Source organism: Panthera pardus, unplaced genomic scaffold (genome assembly GCF_024362965.1).
Source record: "Panthera pardus isolate Hobbes unplaced genomic scaffold, ASM2436296v1 HiC_scaffold_6, whole genome shotgun sequence".
In the NCBI taxonomy this organism is placed as follows: domain Eukaryota; kingdom Metazoa; phylum Chordata; class Mammalia; order Carnivora; family Felidae; genus Panthera; species Panthera pardus.
In genome coordinates, this window is record NW_026526991.1 from 112,430,872 (window position 1) to 112,448,677 (window position 17,806).

The following is a 17,806-nucleotide window of genomic DNA, read 5'->3' on the forward strand; positions in this document are numbered from 1 at the left end:
GATTAATGGCTTTTGACGTGTACATTGTCTTACACCCACCATTACAGTATCATACAAAATAGTTTTATTGACCTAAAAGAATCCCCTGTGCTTCGCTTGTGGAACCCTCCGTCTCCTCCTCCCGTCCTGGCAATTACTGTCTGTATGGTTTTGACTTTCCCAGAACGTGATATAATTGAAGTCATTCAGTGTGTAGCATTTTCAGACTGGCCTCTTTCGCTTTGCAAAATATATTTAAGATTAGTTTGTATCTTTTCTTAGCTTGATACCTTATTTTTATCACTGAAGAATATTCCATTGTGTGGATGTCTCACACATAGTTGGTTTATCCTTTGTCCTATTGAAGGATTTCTTTGTTGCTTCCAGGTTTTGGCAGTGATACATAAAGCTGCTGTAAACATTTGCCTGCAGGACTTTTTGTGGACATAAGGTTTCAACTTATTTGGGTAAATATCTTGGAGTGTGATTGCTAGATCGTATGGCAAGACTATGTTTAGCTTTGTAAGAAACTGCTAAGCTGTCTTCAAAGTAGCTGAACCATTTTGCATTACTACCAGCAGTGAATGAAAGTTCCTGTTGCTCTACATCCTCACTAGCTCTTGTGTTGTCAGCTTTTCTTGGATTGTAGCTATTGTAAGAGGTGTGCTGTGGTGTCTTGTTTTAATTTGTAATTCCCTAATGGCATGATGAGCACTTTTTCATGTGCTTATTTGTCATTTGTCTGGTTTTTTTCATGATTTGTCTTTTCAGATTCTTTTTCCATTTAAAATGTTAGGTTCTTTTTATTGACTTTTAAGAATTCTTTGTATATTTTGGACATTAGTCCTTAATCAGGTATGTATTTTGAAAATATTTTCTCCTTGTGTGTGGTTTGTGTTTTCATTCTTTTAGCAGTGTCTGCCACAAAGGAGTTCTTAATTTTAATAAACTCCTATTTTTTTTCTTTCATGGATTGTATATTTGGTGGTATAACTAAAAACTCATTGTAAAACCCAATATCATATTTCTTCCCTTTTAAATTAGAGTATTTTCTCCATTCTTGTAACAATCCAAGAAGTTATTATGTCCACCCTTATTTCTGACTAAGACTTTATGGCACGAATCATTCTAAAATACCCTATGCAAATGTAATTTTTAGTAAAAAATGCTTGCTTCCTCAAATGCTTTGTTGTTTCCTCATTATTCTTTCAGATTTAAATCTCAGTTTTTAAATTTCTTTTACTACTCTATGTTTGTGTTCTCTCCTGCTTTCCAGTTACCCAAATATTTCCTGTATCCTTCTTCTGTCCCTGTTTTTGCTATTTCTTCATGGCCAATATAGTTGATAATATTAATCACTATATTTTTCTTCTCTTCTTTAGGCCTAAAGAAATGTCTTACATCCTACACGTTTTTATTATTAGAAAACAGGTGTCATGCATTGTGAAAAACTCTAAGTGCCTGATAAGTGGCCTATGATTTTTCATTGTGCAAGTGTACAATTTAAAAAAATTATTGGGGCGCCTGGGTGGCTCAGTCGGTTAAGTGGCTGACTTCGGCTCAGGTCATGATCTCACGGTCTGTGAGTTCGAGCCCCGCATCGGGCTCTGTGCTGACAGCTCAGAGCCCGGAGCCCGTTTCAGATTCTGTGTCTCCCTCTCTCTCTGACCCTCCCCTGTTCATGCTCTGTCTCTCTCTGTCTCAAAAATAAATAAATGTTAAAAAAAATTTTTTTTTAAATAAATAAATAAATAAATAAATAAATAATTATTTGCTGGTATAATTCTTTATGCTAGAACTTAATGCTGGAATTGTCCTTAACTATTTTATTGTGCTCATTACGTTTAACTGATTTCTTCAGTAGAGGCCTGTTTACGAATTGTTAATTTTATTTATTTTTAATTTTTTAGGGAGATTATTCATTTTAAACAAGTACTTTCAAAACTACGTGGAGGGCTTCATGTCAAAAAAAAGTGGCCTAAATTGTACTTTTTAAGTTGGTTAATATTTACTTATATTTTTAAATGGTTTCTTTTTTTTTTTTAATTTTTTTAGGGGCGCCTGGGTGGCTCAGTCAGTTAAGCATCCGACTTCAGCTCAGGTCACGATCTCACGGTCCGTGAGTTCGAGCCCCGCATTGGGCTCTGGGCTGATGGCTCAGAGCCTGGAGCCTGCTTCTGATTCTGTGTCTCCCTCTCTCTCTGCCCCTCCCCCATTCATGCTCTGTCTCTCTCTGTCTCAAAAATAAATAAAAACGTTAAAAAAAATTAAATTTTTTAAAATGTTTATTTGTTTCTGAGACAGAGACAGAGCATGAGTGGGGGAGGGGCAGAGAGAGAGGGAGACACAGAATCTGAAGCAGGCTCCAGGCTCTGAGCTGTCAGCACAGAGCCCGACGCAGGGCTTGAACTCACAGACCATGAGATCATGACCTGAGTGGAAGTCGGACGCTTAACCAACTGAGCCACTCAGGCGCCCCTGGTTTCTTTTTTTTTTTTTAATGTTTGTTTCTTTTTGATAGAATGAGAGAGAGAGCGTGTGCAGAGGAGGGGCAGAGAGAGGGAGACACTTTGAATCAGAAGTGGGCTCCAGGCTCTGAGCTGTCAGCACACAGTCTGACGTGGGGCTCAAACTCACGAACCGCGAGATCATGACGTGAGCCAAAGTCAGATGCTTAACCGACTGAGCCACCCAGGTGCTCCAAAGTTGGTTAATATTTATGCACGTGAGGCTATATTAATATTTTGTTGCTCACGGCATTACAATTGCTATACTCATTGTACATATATGTGTTAGATTTAAATTGTAGACTCATCCCCCTAAAATTATAGACTCATTAATTATGGATGCATTTACTGTATTTCTCTTAAGATTGTGTTCATTTGTTTACTTTTTTGATATACCTAGTAAAGATACCATGCTGAGAGATGTAGTTGATTAAAACAGATGTCCTGGGGGAGGAAGATAACATGTGCTGAGCTGTGTAATTTGCCGTGGGAAAGAAAATGAGGGGGAAAAAAAAAGGCAGACAGAAAGGAGGAGGCTATTAGATTTTAAAATAGCATGGTAGAAAGTTCTGAAGCTGACGTGGAAGAAGAGAAGTAAAAGATGTAAGGAGTTGTATATATCTGTTCTTGTTGAAACATGAGGAAGAAAACTGGTAAGAGTCATGGAAAGCCTACATGGGTGTTGTTGAAACTGCCGAGTAAAGCAGTGGTTGGTACTGGGTCAGTAGATATGCAAAAACTTTGTATATATTGGTGGTTGGGTACTTAGTTTTAAGATGTGTGTGTGTGATGAGTGTGGATGGGGGAGTGTGGTGATGAGTACAGAATGTATTTCAGTTCGAGGAGAGCTGTGCTCAGAGCATTATAGTTGGATGAGTAAGATTCAAATCAAAATACTTGAGAGGGTAAAATAGCAGGATAAACAGTGCTTAACCTATCTAAAGAGAAGAATCCACAAGTTTGGAGAGTAGAGAAAAAGATAAGTGTTTGTTTTAATATAGCTTATGTTTTTAAATAAAATTAGGCAATATAATATACTTGCAGATAATTTTCACTTAGATCTCAGTTTTTAGAGCTACCCCATAATTATTTTAATTTTCTTTGAATCCTTAACTTAAAATAAGGCTTTCCTCTTTTTTATTTTATGTAACTTTTCCTAGACCTTGGGTTGTGATACATAATTCCTGCTATGTGACTTTCTAGAAGTTTATAATTTTAATAGTCTCTCTGAGGGGCTTCCCAGTTTCATTCCCCACCTCACCACCCCAGTATTATAACTAGAAAACTATGTCAGCTCCATTTCCCCTATTCTTATCCCATGTGTCTACTCCTGTTCATGTTGTCTGCCTTGATATCCAATTTCTTTTTCTATGTAGAAGTCTTTTGGCTACTTCTCCATCTTCTTTGTCCTCCCAGTCTCATTTTTTTTTAAACTTTAGATTGCATGTCTCATGTTGAACATAGTGAACTGACTACTTCATCTTTCTCTCTAACTTCTCCTTCATATTTATCTTTGTAGTCACAGGGCGGGGTGTAGTCATAAAGCCTGGCAGTGAAAGGGACTGAGCATGGATTGGCTTTTAACCTATTGTTGGTCCCCACTGCCCAGCCTCTCTCCTACTAGCGTGACATACAGTTTTCTTGTTATTCTTCATACTTTCCTTTTCTTCATTGCTGCGGATAAATACCTGACTGCTTATGGTATGTATGAGCTTAGAGGTGTTGCTTAAGTTACTTTATTACTTCCTGGAAAGCAAAAGAAAAAAAAAATCACCTGAGGAGAAGTATTTCAGTGTAGAATTTTAAAAAGTTGTAGTGAAAAACTTTTATGTAGGTAAAAGGATTAAAGCACATACTGACTAATGTCCTGGTAACACATGAAAGTAAAGGCTGAACATTTGGAAGGTTAGACTTTCTATTTACTGCTATTGGAAAGACCATGCAGATCTGGTGGGGCTCGAGTGGGATAGAGATAGGAAGTAGGTTTTGCATGTTGTAAGTTTTAGGTACCTACTAAAATACCAAGTGGGTTTTGTTGTTGTGGTCCAATAATCTCTTTTGATCTAGAAGACTCTTCCTCCCTTATTCATTTTTCCATGAAATTGTATTTCTTGAAGAGTTCAGGTCTGTTATCTAATAGAATGTCTTATACTTTGGAATTAATTGTTTCTTAACAATTAACAAGATTTAGCATGTTTTTGACAAGAATACAACTTAGGCAACATTGTGTACATCACATTAGGAGGCATATATCATCAAGGTTGTCCCACTGTTGGTGTTATTGCATTTGATCACTTGGTTAAGCTCATGACTGCCAGATTTCTCTGTTGTAAAGGTGTATTCATCTATTTATAATTAGTAAGTAATCTGTGGGGAAACATGTTAGGACTCCCAATAGCTTGGAGTGTTTGTTGTCATTCTCTTTATCCATTCAGTACCATAAACTTGAAAACCAGTTCTGTCATTTTAACAATTTTACAAAGGTTGCTTTCATATTATTAAAAATTTTTAAAGATATTTGTTAGAATAAAAAATAAGGGGCAGAAATGAAATTGAAACCATGTGAGAGTGAAGTAGGAGGGGCAGTGGTGAAGCATACCTTGCATTTGTCCACGTTTGGAGGGTGGTGCGGAACAGTCTTGAGATATAAAATTGTACTGTTTCATAGAGCTGTTATAAAAATGTGAGCAACACATCGCAGCTATTCTAAATCATGAACAATATTATTAGCCTTCTTAAAGCAATCCTGGTTAAAGTTAATGAACTTTATTATTTTTTTATAGGTTTAAATGAAATACTGGATATTTATTTCTTCCTTTAAGGTAAGTTTTTTATTTTTAATCTTTTTCAAAACATTATTAAATTTGTTATCCAAGTACTTTGTCCAGAAAGTAAAAGTTTTAGTTACTGAAATTGTGTCACTAATTTATCATCTGGACTTATGGGCTTTATCTATTACAGAGAAGAAAAATGTCCTCAAGGAAATGATTGTTACTGTACATACAGCACCCAGTAATACTATGCCCAGCATTTGGGTGCTGAAGAGAATTGGTAGGTTATCATGGGACCTTAGGTTTACACATTTGTGGTGTATCTCGGTATTCAGAATTGCTTAGCTTTGCCTTAGGATCCTTGAGCCTTGGGTTAATATTAGTTTCCTAGGGCTGCAATAACAAAGTGCCACACACTGGGTGGCTTAACACAATAGAAACTTATTCTCTCCCAGTTCTGGAGGCTAGATGTCCCAAATAAAGGCAGGGTTGTCCTCCATTTGTGAAGGCTTTAGCAAAGACTTTCTTTGCCCCTATCTTCTGGTAGCTGCTGGGTGTCCTTGGGGTTCCTTGCTTATAGCTGCCTCACTCCATTTTCTGCCTCTGACTTCACGTAGTTTTTCCTCTATGTGTTTCCTTTCTCTGCCTCCAGATCCCCCTCTCCTTATAAAAACACCAGTCATTGGATTTTGGTCCTACCCTAATGACATGTAACCTCATCTTAAATTGATTACATCTGCAAAGATCCTATTTCCAAATAAGGTCACATTCATAGGTCCTGGGTTTATGACTTAAACATACCTTTTTTGGGGAACACAGTTCATCCTACAGCAGTTGGTACTTGAGTTGTAGTAATACCGAGATGCTATGATCACTTTGAAGCTTGAATACTGTATTCTATGAAGTACTAAAGTATTTTGGAATTGATATAGAAATAAAAGTGAATCCCTAGATTTCTCAAGCCAAGTTAGAACTCATTCTGCAACAGACTTTGAGTGGTAGAGGGGGTAAGAATTTTTAACATTTATAAATAAAAAGATCGGGGGCACCTGGGCAGGCTCAGTCTGACTCGATTTTTGGCTCAGGTCATGATCCCAGAGTCATGGAATGGAGCCCCACTTCGGGTTTTGTGCTATGCATGGAGCCTGCTTAAGATTCTTTCCCTCTCCCACCCCCTCCTCTCCCCCTTCCCACCCACCCTACCAGCTCCTGCTCTCTGTCTCTCAAAAAAAAAAAAAAATTATAAGACTGGTTATTTATTTCCATTTGTGGGATTCAGCCTGACAAGGATTGTGACCCTCCTGAGGTACAACATGGAAACAAAGTAAACTAGGAGTTTTGTTTTCTTCATATGCATACTTTGTCTGGAAATAACAGTATTCTCCTTTTTATCCATTTATGTTAGACGAAACTCATATAATTGGATAATTTTTTAAAGCACATTAATACTCTTGACCATTTTAGAAAATAGTACAGGGTTACTGAAATTCAGTTCCAGCTTCAAAGCAGGACTTAGATAAGTGAACCTAGCTCAGTTCTTGGCTCTTGGTAAGTGCCTAAGATGTATTTGTTATTATTAGTAAGCCTTTCTAAGAAAGTGAAGGAGGTTTTAGGTAGTCATGAAAAGAAGGAAAATTCTCACCTCTTATTTATTATTATTTTTTTCTGTCTGGCTGGTTAGGATATTTACTGTTCCAGTAATTGGTTTGGTTTTGCTTATAAATGACTGGAAAATGTAGATTACAGTTAGAATGGATGTTTTTAATGTAGGAAAATACATATGATATTAGACACATGTTTACTTTTTGGAGGGTGAAGGTAATATTTTTTAAAACTGTTTATTTATTTATTTTGAGAAGGAAAGAGTGCACTCCCATGTTAGCAGGGTAGGGGGCAGAGAGAGGGACAGGGAGAGAATCCCAAGCAGGCTCTGTGCTGTCAGCACAGTCTGTCAGCTCATGAACCGTGAGATCATGACCTCAGCCGAAGTCAAGAGTCGGACGTGTAACCGACTGAGCCACCCAGGCGCCCTGGTAGTATTCTTTAAATACCTTGATTATATGATGCTTTTGGATAAATATTAAAAATCCAGGCTGTGTTAACTTTTTCTTTATTCTCTTCTTCCATTTAAATAAAAATAGCTGTATTAATCCAACAAGGCATAAAGCCATAATGTGGCATACCATCCTGTTTGAGAGGTGAACATTACTGAATAAAAATGGCTGACAGAAGTGGGAAGACTATTCCAGGACAAGTGTATATTGAAGTGGAATATGATTATGAATATGAAGCTAAGGACAGAAAGATCGTGATAAAACAAGGAGAACGATACATCTTGGTGAAAAAGACCAATGACGACTGGTGGCAAGTCAAACCAGATGAGAACTCCAAAGCCTTTTATGTGCCAGCTCAGTATGTCAAGGAGGTCACCCGTAAAGCTCTCATGCCACCTGTTAAACAGGCAGTTGGACTGCCAAATAATTCTATGAAAATGATACAGAGTCTTCATCTTCAGAGGTCAACAGAAAATGTGAACAAATTGCCTGAGCTTTCGAGCTTTGGAAAGCCGTCATCGTCTGTTCAAGGAACAGGTCTTATTCGTGATGCCAATCAGAATTTTGGACCCAACTATAATCCATGTCAGACTGTGAACCTAAGCCTGGACCTGACCCATAATAATGGAAAGTTTAACAGTGATTCACATTCTCCTAAAGTTTCTGGCCAGAATAGGACGCGCTTATTTGGTCACTTTCCCGGCCCGGAGTTCTTGGACATAGAGAAAACTAGCTTCTCCCAGGAACAGTCTTGTGATTCAGCAGGAGAAGGCTCAGAAAGAGTACATCAGGATTCTGAATCTGGTGATGAACTTAGCAGCAGCTCCACTGAGCAGATAAGGGTAAGATGAAAAGTAGAATGATGGAGCACTTGTACTACCATAACAAAAATATTGCAGATTTTAATTAAAATCTTTGTAGGAGTTAGGCATTGTTCATTTTGCTTTGTTATTAGAATAGGTTCTATCCTGACTAAATGAGGTGGAGAATAGTGTAATAACTTGTAGAGTTCATAAAGGTTGGCCTTATGGTTTCCATAGTTCTCGTACCTTTGTGGGACTAGAGCTGCCTCAAGTGTGGAAAAGTTTTTTTTGGTCTTCACTATTGATAATGCATAGGGTAGAAAGGATTTACTTACCCAGTGATATTTCTTTTACTAGACCAACTTTGTTTTCTAATTGTACTCATTTGGCTTATTTGTGATAAGTTTTCAGGTAATAGTGGGAATATGAGGAAAGGTGTCACTGGAATGTTAGCTGCTAACTCTTGTTCTTTAAAACTTGTTTATTAACCTCTAATATTTAAAAACTAGCTGACAAATCTTTGCCTTCATTCATGCACTTTGGTGTCTTAAGTGCTTAAATATACACACTTGTTTGCATGGAGCATTGGCCTGAAAAAGATTGTGTGTCAGTGATTTGATTTTTTTCCTCCTTATCCAACTTTATTTTGAGATTAGTTTATGCCAGCTTGTCATGTAAAGTGAAATAAAATTAAAAGCAATTGCATGAAATCAAAACTTGAATGTATTTGGATAAGTCTAATTAAAAAAATGTTTTTTAATGTTTTATTTATTTTTGAGAGAGAGAGAGCGAGAGAGATGGAACGAGTGGGGGAGGGACAGAGCGAGAGGGAGACACAGAATCTGAAGCAGGCTTCAGGCTCCAAGCTGTCAGCACAGAGCTTGATGCAGGGCTTGAACCCATGAACTGGGAGATTATGACCTGAGCTGAAGTAGTTTGCTTAACTGACTGAGCCACCTGGGTACCCTGGAGAAGTCTAATTTTAAGTGAAATTGTAAATTGATAAATTTTTGGTCTAAAGCTCTGTTGTAAGATTTATTCATCAAGTTAAGTCAGTAATTGTGAGGCTGGTCTTAGATGTGGTCTGACTCTGATGGAACTAGTTTGTTCTTACTATAGCTTTTAATTTTTTTGTGACATTTTGAATGGAAAAGGGAAGATTCTCTAGAAAAATTTCTGATGTTTGAGATCAGGGCAGTTAATGAAGTAGCACTGCCAGTTTACCATCATGTGTCTTAGGAGGCTTCTATTTCTTCAGTCTTTATGAGATACTTTGACATAGGATATACAGTGTTTCCTGGAATTTTTCTGTTCATAGTTTCTTTTTGAACTAGCGGGACTTGGGAAAGATGCGTTTTCTATTACTGATAGCCATCACAGTTCACGGTATGTTTTATATTTATGTATCCCAGCAATCCTGTGTTCTCTTCATTATGGTCATCTTAAATTCACTGCATGGAAGTTCATGGCTCCTGACCTCTCCTGAGCCCTTAACACTGCTTGGAAATCCTGCTAAATTTCTCTGGCAGGTCCTTTTCCTAACTGTTCATGACAAGTATTTCAAAACTTTATCATTTCTCTCATTCACCTGCTTTTCCCTGCTCTCTTAGGTCAAATAACTTTACCTTCTATTACCTTCTATTAGTCTGTAGCCTAAATAAAAGCTTTAGGATGGAAATGCTTCAGCTGTGGGGAGGATGTATTGCACAGCAGTTAATAGCACTGGCTTTAGATTTGGATCTGATTCCATACCACTTACCAGCTCTGCCATAATTGGGGCAAAGTGCTTAACCTCTGTGTCTCAGTTTCCTCATTTTAAAATGGGATCACAGGGTTGTTGAGGATTAAGTGGGCTACTATATCTAATATGCTTACAACTATGCTTTGCGTATAAGTACATTATGTATCTATTGCTATTTAATAAATTCCTCCCAAGTCTAGTGGCTTAAAACTGTAACATCTTCTCAGAGTTTCTGTGGTCCATAACTCAGAAGCCGGTTAAATGACTGGTTTTAAAGGCACAGGGTCTCATGAGGTTGTAGTCTTGTGAAGGCTTGGCTTGGGCTGGAGGAGCTGCCTCTAAAATGGTTCACTCACATGAAATTAGTTGGGCCTCTTCACAGGTGCTTGTGTTGTAGACCAGCTTTCCCTCAGGAGCAGTCCAAGACAGAGCAAGGTAGAAGCTACATTGTCTTTTATGCCAGTCTTAGAAGTCATACATTGTCATTTCCTATTAATTACACATCTCACTTCTATTCTATGTGGGAGGAGACCATAAAGGGTATGTGTATCAGGAGATGAGGATCATTGGGGTCCATGTTGGGGCTGGCTAGCATAGTAAGTATTCAGTAAAATAGAGCTGTTGTTGTTGTTATTTCTATTATTATTTCCACCATCAAATCTATAGGTACACCTGTATCAGCAGTCCCCTTTCCCCTTGTGTGGTGCAAGCATTGTCTCTCTTCTCCCCTCCATATCTGCTAAATATTATGCAGCATTGTGCTCATGTGGTTGATTATTTACCATGTTTTCTCCCTCATTTAAATCTCGTGTTTTTCACATTTTAGTAAAGCACTTCAATAATACCTTCCCCTCTGAGTATCACTTTATCACCCTTTTCTTTTATTGACAACTCCCGGGAAGAGTTGTATGTATTTGCTTCTCTGCATTTTGTTGTTTCTCACTCACTCCTTAACCCATTCTAGTAGGACTTCTAGCTCCACCATTCTACCTAAACTGCTTCTGCTAAAAGGTACTCAGGTAAATAAATTTACAGACAATTGAAAACATTCATACACAGCCAATGCCATCATCATGGTGAACAAGATTAATAATCATATGACAATTTAAAATAATCTTTTACTGAGGCAGAGCATACAATCAAGTGTGTAAATTGCAGCAGTCTTAAATGCACAGCTTGATGGATTTGACTTACGTATACACCTCTGTAACCTTGAGCTGCTCCCCTGCCCCTCATGTGTCTTCTAGGAGATTGTTATTTTTCTGACTTATAGTGTCATTGGTCAATCTGCTTTAATTAAACTTTTCATTTTGAGATGCTTGTAGATTCATAAAAGCAGTTGTAAGACATAATACAGAGAGATTCCCTTGTGTCCTCTATCCAGTTGCAAAACTATACTGTCATATCACGATAAAGATGTTGTCATTTGTGGGGCGCCTGGGTGGCTCAGTTGGATGAGCGACTGACTTCGGCTCAGGTCATGATCTTGCAGTTTATGAGTTTCAGCCCTGCATTGGGCTCTGTGCTGATGGCTCAGAGCCTGGAGCCTGCCTCAGATTCTGTGTCTTCCTCTCTCTGCCCCATCCCTGCTCATGCTCTGTCTCTCAAAAATGAATAAACGTTAAAAAAAAAAAAAAGATATTGTCATTTGTACAATCTAGATACTGAGCATTTCCATCACCACAAGGATCCTTTATATTGCCCTTTTATAACCACATCCTCTTTCCTCCCATCCCCATCCCTCCTTAACCCTGGTTACTACTAATTTGTTCTCCATCTTTATAATTTTGTCATTTCAAGAATATTATATAAATGGAATCATATGCTATGAGGTTGGCTTATTCATTCAGCGTAATTCTCTGGAGATTGATCCAGGTAACTGTATCAGTGTTCGCTGTTTTTGTTGTTGACAAGTATTCTGTGATATGGATGTACCACACTTTGTTTCACCATTAACCCATTGAAGAAAATCTAGGTTTCCAGTTTTCTGCTGTTGTAAACAAAGCTGCTATATATAAACATTTCTGCACAGGTTTTTGAGTGAACATAACTTTTTGTTTGTCTGGCATAAGTGCCCATGAGTATTGCTAATGTTATGGTAGATGTGTGTTTAATTTTTTAAAGAGACTGCTAAACTGTTTTCCAGAGTGGCTGTACCATTTATATTCCTACCAGCAATATATGTGATCCAGTTTCTCTGCATGCTCACTAGCATTTGATGTTGCACTGTTTTTTTGTTTTTGTTTTTTGGTTGTTTTTTTTTTTAGCCATTCTGAAAGGTGTGTAATAATATCTTGTGATTATAATTTGCATTTCTTAACAGCTAATGATGTTGAACATCTTTTCATATGCTCATTTGCCATCAATAGATCCTTTTAATTGAAATGTCCTTCATATCTTTTGCCCATTTTTTAATTGGACTGTTTGTTTTTGTACTCTTGAGTGTAGAGAGTTCTTTATATTGTCTAGATACTAGTCATTTGCCAGATACATGGTTTGCAAATATTTTCTCCCAGTCTATAGTTTGTCTTTTTATACTCTTAACAGCATAGCTAGTTTAGTCAGGGTTCTCCAGAGGGTGTGTGTGTGTGTGTAAACTGCTTTTATATCTTTGTGAAAAATCAGTAGGCCATATTTGTATGGATCTATTTCTGGATCCTCTATTGTGTTTCACTCATATATGTGTCTTTCCGTACTCTAATATCAGACATCCTTGATTTTTTTTAATATTTAATTTTATTTATTTTGAAAGAGGGTGAGTGGGGGAAGGGCAGAGAGGAAGAGAGAATCCCAAGCAGGCTCCACTCTGTCAGTGCAGAGCCCAATGTGGGGCTCAGACCCACAGAACTGCAAGATCATGACCCAAGTCGAAACCAAGAGTCAGATGCTTACCTGGCACCTCTCAGACATCGTTGATTACAGTAGCTATATAATATGTCTTAAAATTGGTAGACTGATTCCTCCCAATTTGTTCTTCAAAATTGTTTTAGTTATTGTAGTAGGCTAAATGATATTCACCAGAGATATCAGATCCTAATCCCTGGAACATTTCTTTTTTAAGAAAAAGATCTTTATACAGATAAGATTAAGTTAAGGATTTTGAGATGAAGAAATTCTCCTGGACCCTGCATGTAATCACAAATGTCCTTACAAGAGAAGAGCAGAGGGGGCATCGCACACAAAGAAGAAGGCTATGTGAAGATGGAGCACAGAGAGATTTGAAGATGCTGGCCTTGAAGACATGAGTGATGTGGCCACAAGCCAAGGAATACTGGCAGCCACCGGATGTTGGAAGAGGCAAAGAAAGCATTGTTTACTAGAGACTCTGGAGGAAGTGCAGCCCTGCCAGTTCCTTGATTTCAGCCTGGTGATACTGATTTTGGACTTCTGACCTCCACAACTGGCAAGGAATAAATTTTTGTTATTTTAAGCCGCTTTGTATTAAGTTCTTACGGCAGCCACAGGAAACTACTCAGCTATTCTAATTCCTTTGCTTTTCCTCATACATTTTAGAAGAGTCTGATCCATATCTATAAAACATCTTGCTGGGATTTTGATAGGAAGTGCATTAACTTCCATGTCATTTTGGAGAAGATGAACATTTTTACTATGTTGTGTCTTTAATCTGTGTATGTTGTGTGTCTCTTTCCACTTACTTAGATCTAATTTGATTTGTTTTCATCAGCGTTTTGTAGTTTTTGGTAAAAGTCCTGTATGTGTTTTGTTGTATTTACACGTAAGTATTTAAATTTTTTAGAGCAATTGTAAGTGATACTGAGTTTTTAATTTTGGTATTCACATATTCATTACTAGTATATAGAAATACAGTTGATTTATTTTTTTAAAGATTATATTTTTAAGTAATCTTTACACCAAATGTGGGGCTTGAACCTACAACCCTGAGGTGAAGAGTCTCATGCTCCACTGACAGTCACTCAGGCGCCCACGATTTGTTTTTATTCTTACTTTTGAACTTTTTTAATGCACCTTTAGACTTAAAGAAATATTGTGAAGAAATTATAGACTTCTGATATACCCCACACCTAGTTTTCACTGTTGTTAACATATTAGTATGATTTATTTGTCATAATTAATGAACTAATATTGATACATTATTAACTAAAGTCCATACTTTTTTCAGGAGTTCTTTATTTTCTATCTAATGTTCTTTTTTATCTCTTCCTGAATACCACATTACATTTAGTAGTTATGTGTCCTTAGGTTCTTCTTGGTTTTGATAGTTTTTCTGAGTTTCCTTGTTTATAATGACCTTGACAGTTTGGAGGAGTGTTGGTCAGGTGTTGTAGAATGACCCTATTTTGTAATTTGTCTCATGTTTTTCTCATGATTGGACTGTAGTTCTAGACTTTTGGGCAGGAAGACACAGAGGTAAAATGTCATTTTCATCACATCTTGTCAAGGGTAAATAACTACGAACATCATTTATCAGTGTTGATAGTGACCTTGATCACCTGATAGCTGTTATTGTCAGATTTTTCCACTGTAAAGTTACTCTTTTTCTCCCTCCCTTTCCATACCATGGTCTTTAGAAGGAAGTTGCTATAGTGGCCCATACATAAGAAGGGGAGGAATTATGCCCTACCTCTTTGAGTGTACAGTGTCTACATAAATTATTTGGAATTATTTTATATGAGAAATTTGTATGTTTTGCACCATTTATTCAGTTATTTATTTATATCTGTATAGACTCACAGATTTTTTCTTTATACCTTGCATTATGATCAATACTACTATATTTTGTTCCTCAATTATTTCAGTTTTGGCCTTTGAGAACTCTTTCAGGTGTGTGTATGTGTGTTTTAGCCATTCCTTACTTGCTGGCACTTCAGGATGCTCCATGCTCATCCTCTGTATTTTTTTTTTTTTTTTTTTTTTTTAATTTATTTTTGGGACAGAGAGAGACAGAGCATGAATGGGGGAGGGGCAGAGAGAGAGGGAGACACAGAACCGGAAACAGGCTCCAGGCTCCGAGCCATCAGCCCAGAGCCTGACGCGGGGCTCGAACTCACGGACCGCAAGATCGTGACCTGGCTGAAGTCGGACGCTTAACCGACTGCGCCACCCAGGCGCCCCTCATCCTCTGTATTTTATGCCCCAGCCCTAGAATCAGCCATTTCTCCGTGGGGTCCCTTGTTTCTTTAACTGGAGAATGGTATTAGAAACCAAGTTCTGGGTGTTAGTGTGCTGATGCTACTAGGATGTCATGGCTTCTAGGCCCTCTGAGCTGACAGAGCAAGGAAATAAACATAGATATGCTAACTCATATATATACCCAATCTATAATTATTTCCATATGTAATCATCTGCACCTATGTTGAGCTAAACCTGGGTTCATATTGATGTCTTCCACTCTGTAATCTCTTCCTGCATGGATCATTGCTTATCTATAAACTTCCTCCCCAACATTGAGAAATGGGGCTTCCATTGTCCACTATCCATTTGCATAATTGTTCAATACAAGTGTATAGGAGTATCAGAATTGTTAACTTGTATCCTTGTGGATAGAACTTTATTAAATAGAATATAGTACTTCATATGCAGTTATTTTTTTTACTTTATTTTTAAAGTTTTTATTTATTTTTGAGAAAGAGCACAAATCAGGGAGGGACAGAGAGAGGGAGAAAGAGAGAAAGAGAGCTAGCACGCCAAGCAGGCTCTGCTCTGCCAGCACAGAGCCCCACACGGAGCTCAAACTCATGAAACCGTGAGATCATGACCTGAGCCGAAACCAAGAGTCAGATGCTCAACTGACTGAGCCACCCAGGCGCTCCAGTTGTTTTTGTTTTTGTTTTTGTTTCCTAATGTTTGTTTATTTTGAGAGAAAGCAAGAGAGTAGGAGCTCACAAGCTGGGGAGTGGCAGCAAGAGAGAATCCCAAGTTGGTCCCATGCCCAGTGCGGAGCCCGTCATGGGGCTCGACCCCAGCCAGTATCAAGAGTTGGATAGCTAGCTCACTGAGCCACCCAAGCACCCCAAAATTCAGTTCTTTTTGATTTTAGTTTTACAGACTCATTTTCAAAGTTTCTTTGATCATCACCCTACCCACCCCCGCCCCCCCAGTTTAATGAGGTTGCTGCATACATTTATAACATTTAAAAAAATCATATTCTGCTTTCTGTTTTGGGATTCCCCACCCCACCTTGAGTTTCTATATTAAAAAATTGCATACATTGAGACATTGAGGTTTCCTCTTTGAGCTGTAAAGTTCAGTGGGATTTGACAAATGCATACTATTGTGTATCCATAATTACAGTATCACACTGAATAGTTTCACCCCCCTAATTCCTTGTACTTCGGTTATTCACCCTCTCTCCCCTTCCCTCCCCTCCCACTCTTGGCAACCACTCATTATTTTACTCTCTCTGTAGTTTTGCCTTTTTTGGAGTATCTTTTAATTGGAGTCCTACAGTAGGTAGGTAGCCTTTTTCAATTGGCTTCTTTAATTAGCAATGTATATTTAAGACTTATCCATGTCTTTTCATGGCTTGATAGCTCATTGCTTTTATTGCTGAATGTTTTGTAGGGATATACCACAATTTGTTTATCCGTTCATCTTTTGGACTGGTGGTTGTTTCCAATTTTTGACAATTGTGAATAAAGCTGCAATAAATATTTGCATGAAGTTTTTTTGTATGGACATAAATTTCAGATGAGTTGGGAAATACCTAAGAACAATTGGGTAATACCTTGGATAAATATCTAAGATTGCTGGATAGTATGGTAAGACCATGTTTACCTTTTTTTTTTTTTAATATGTATTTATTCTTTTAGAGAGAGAGAGAAATCACAAACAGGGGAGGGGCAGAGAGAGGGAGACAGAGAATCTGTAGCAGGCTCCAGGCTCTGAGCTGTCAGCACAGAGCCCAGCACGGGGCTTGAACTCACGAACCATGAGATCATGACCTGAGCCAAAGTCTGACGCTTAACAGACTGAGCCACCCAGGCACCCCAAAACTATGTTTACCTTTGTAAGAAACTGTCAAATTATCTTTTAAAGTGCCTATACCATTTTGTATTCCCATCAGTAGTAGAGTTCCTGTTCTGCATGAACATGAAGATGGTGAACCAGCATTTGGTATTGTTAGTTTTTTGGATTTTAGTCATTCTAATAGATGTGTAGGATCTGATTGTTTTAATCTGTGTTCCCCAATGACAAATGATATTGAGCATCCTTTCCTGTGCTTACTTTGCTGTCTTTTTATCTTCTTTGGTAAGATGTCTAGATCTTTTGCCCATTTTAAAATTGTGTTTATTGTTGAGTTTTAGGAGGTTTTTCTAAAATCACATTGTATGTTTTGGATACAAATCCTTTATCAGATATCTCTCTCTCTCTCTCTCTCTATATATATATGTATATATCTCTCTATATATATCTACAAATACTTTCTCCTAGTCTGTAGCTTATCTTTTTATTTTCATAACAGTGACCTTCACAGAGTAGAATTTTTAAATTTTATTAATAAAGTGCAAAATTTAATTTTTTTCTCCCAGACCGTGTTTTTACTGTTGTATCCAAAAACTCATTGCCAAATCTAAGATCATATAGATTTTCTCTGTTTTCTAGAATATGTATAGTTTTGCATTTTATGTTTACGTCTGTGACCCATTTTGAGTTAATTCTTGTGAAAGGTGTAAAGTTTTTGTCTAGATTTTTTGTGTATATGTGTGTATATATGTATATATATATTATATATATTATATATATTGTATATGTATATTATATGTATATGTATATGATATACATATATCTATCTATCTCCAGTTGTTCCCACTATGTACGGAAAGACTTTCCTTTCTCTGTTGAATTGCCTTTGTTCCTTTGTTAGTGGTCAGTTGACCATTTGTGTGTGATATATTTCTGGGCTGTTTTGTTCCATTGATCTTTGTGTCATTCTTTTGCCAATAACATGCTGTGTGGATTAGTGTAATTT

At 37.5% G+C, this 17,806-nt stretch overlaps 1 protein-coding gene across 4 annotated transcripts in view; it reads left to right on the forward strand.

Moving 5' to 3' along the window:
- ARHGAP12 (Rho GTPase activating protein 12) overlaps positions 1-17,806 on the forward strand; it is a 120,985-nt gene that overhangs the window by 12,941 nt on the left and 90,238 nt on the right. For all 4 annotated transcript variants that reach the window (XM_053895799.1, XM_053895800.1, XM_053895797.1 and 1 more), the window contains exons 2-3: positions 5,270-5,308; positions 7,399-8,153. In XM_053895799.1, coding sequence (XP_053751774.1) covers positions 7,476-8,153 — 678 coding nt within the window. In that variant the 5' untranslated portion in view covers positions 5,270-5,308; positions 7,399-7,475. The remainder of the gene's footprint in view (positions 1-5,269; positions 5,309-7,398; positions 8,154-17,806) is intronic.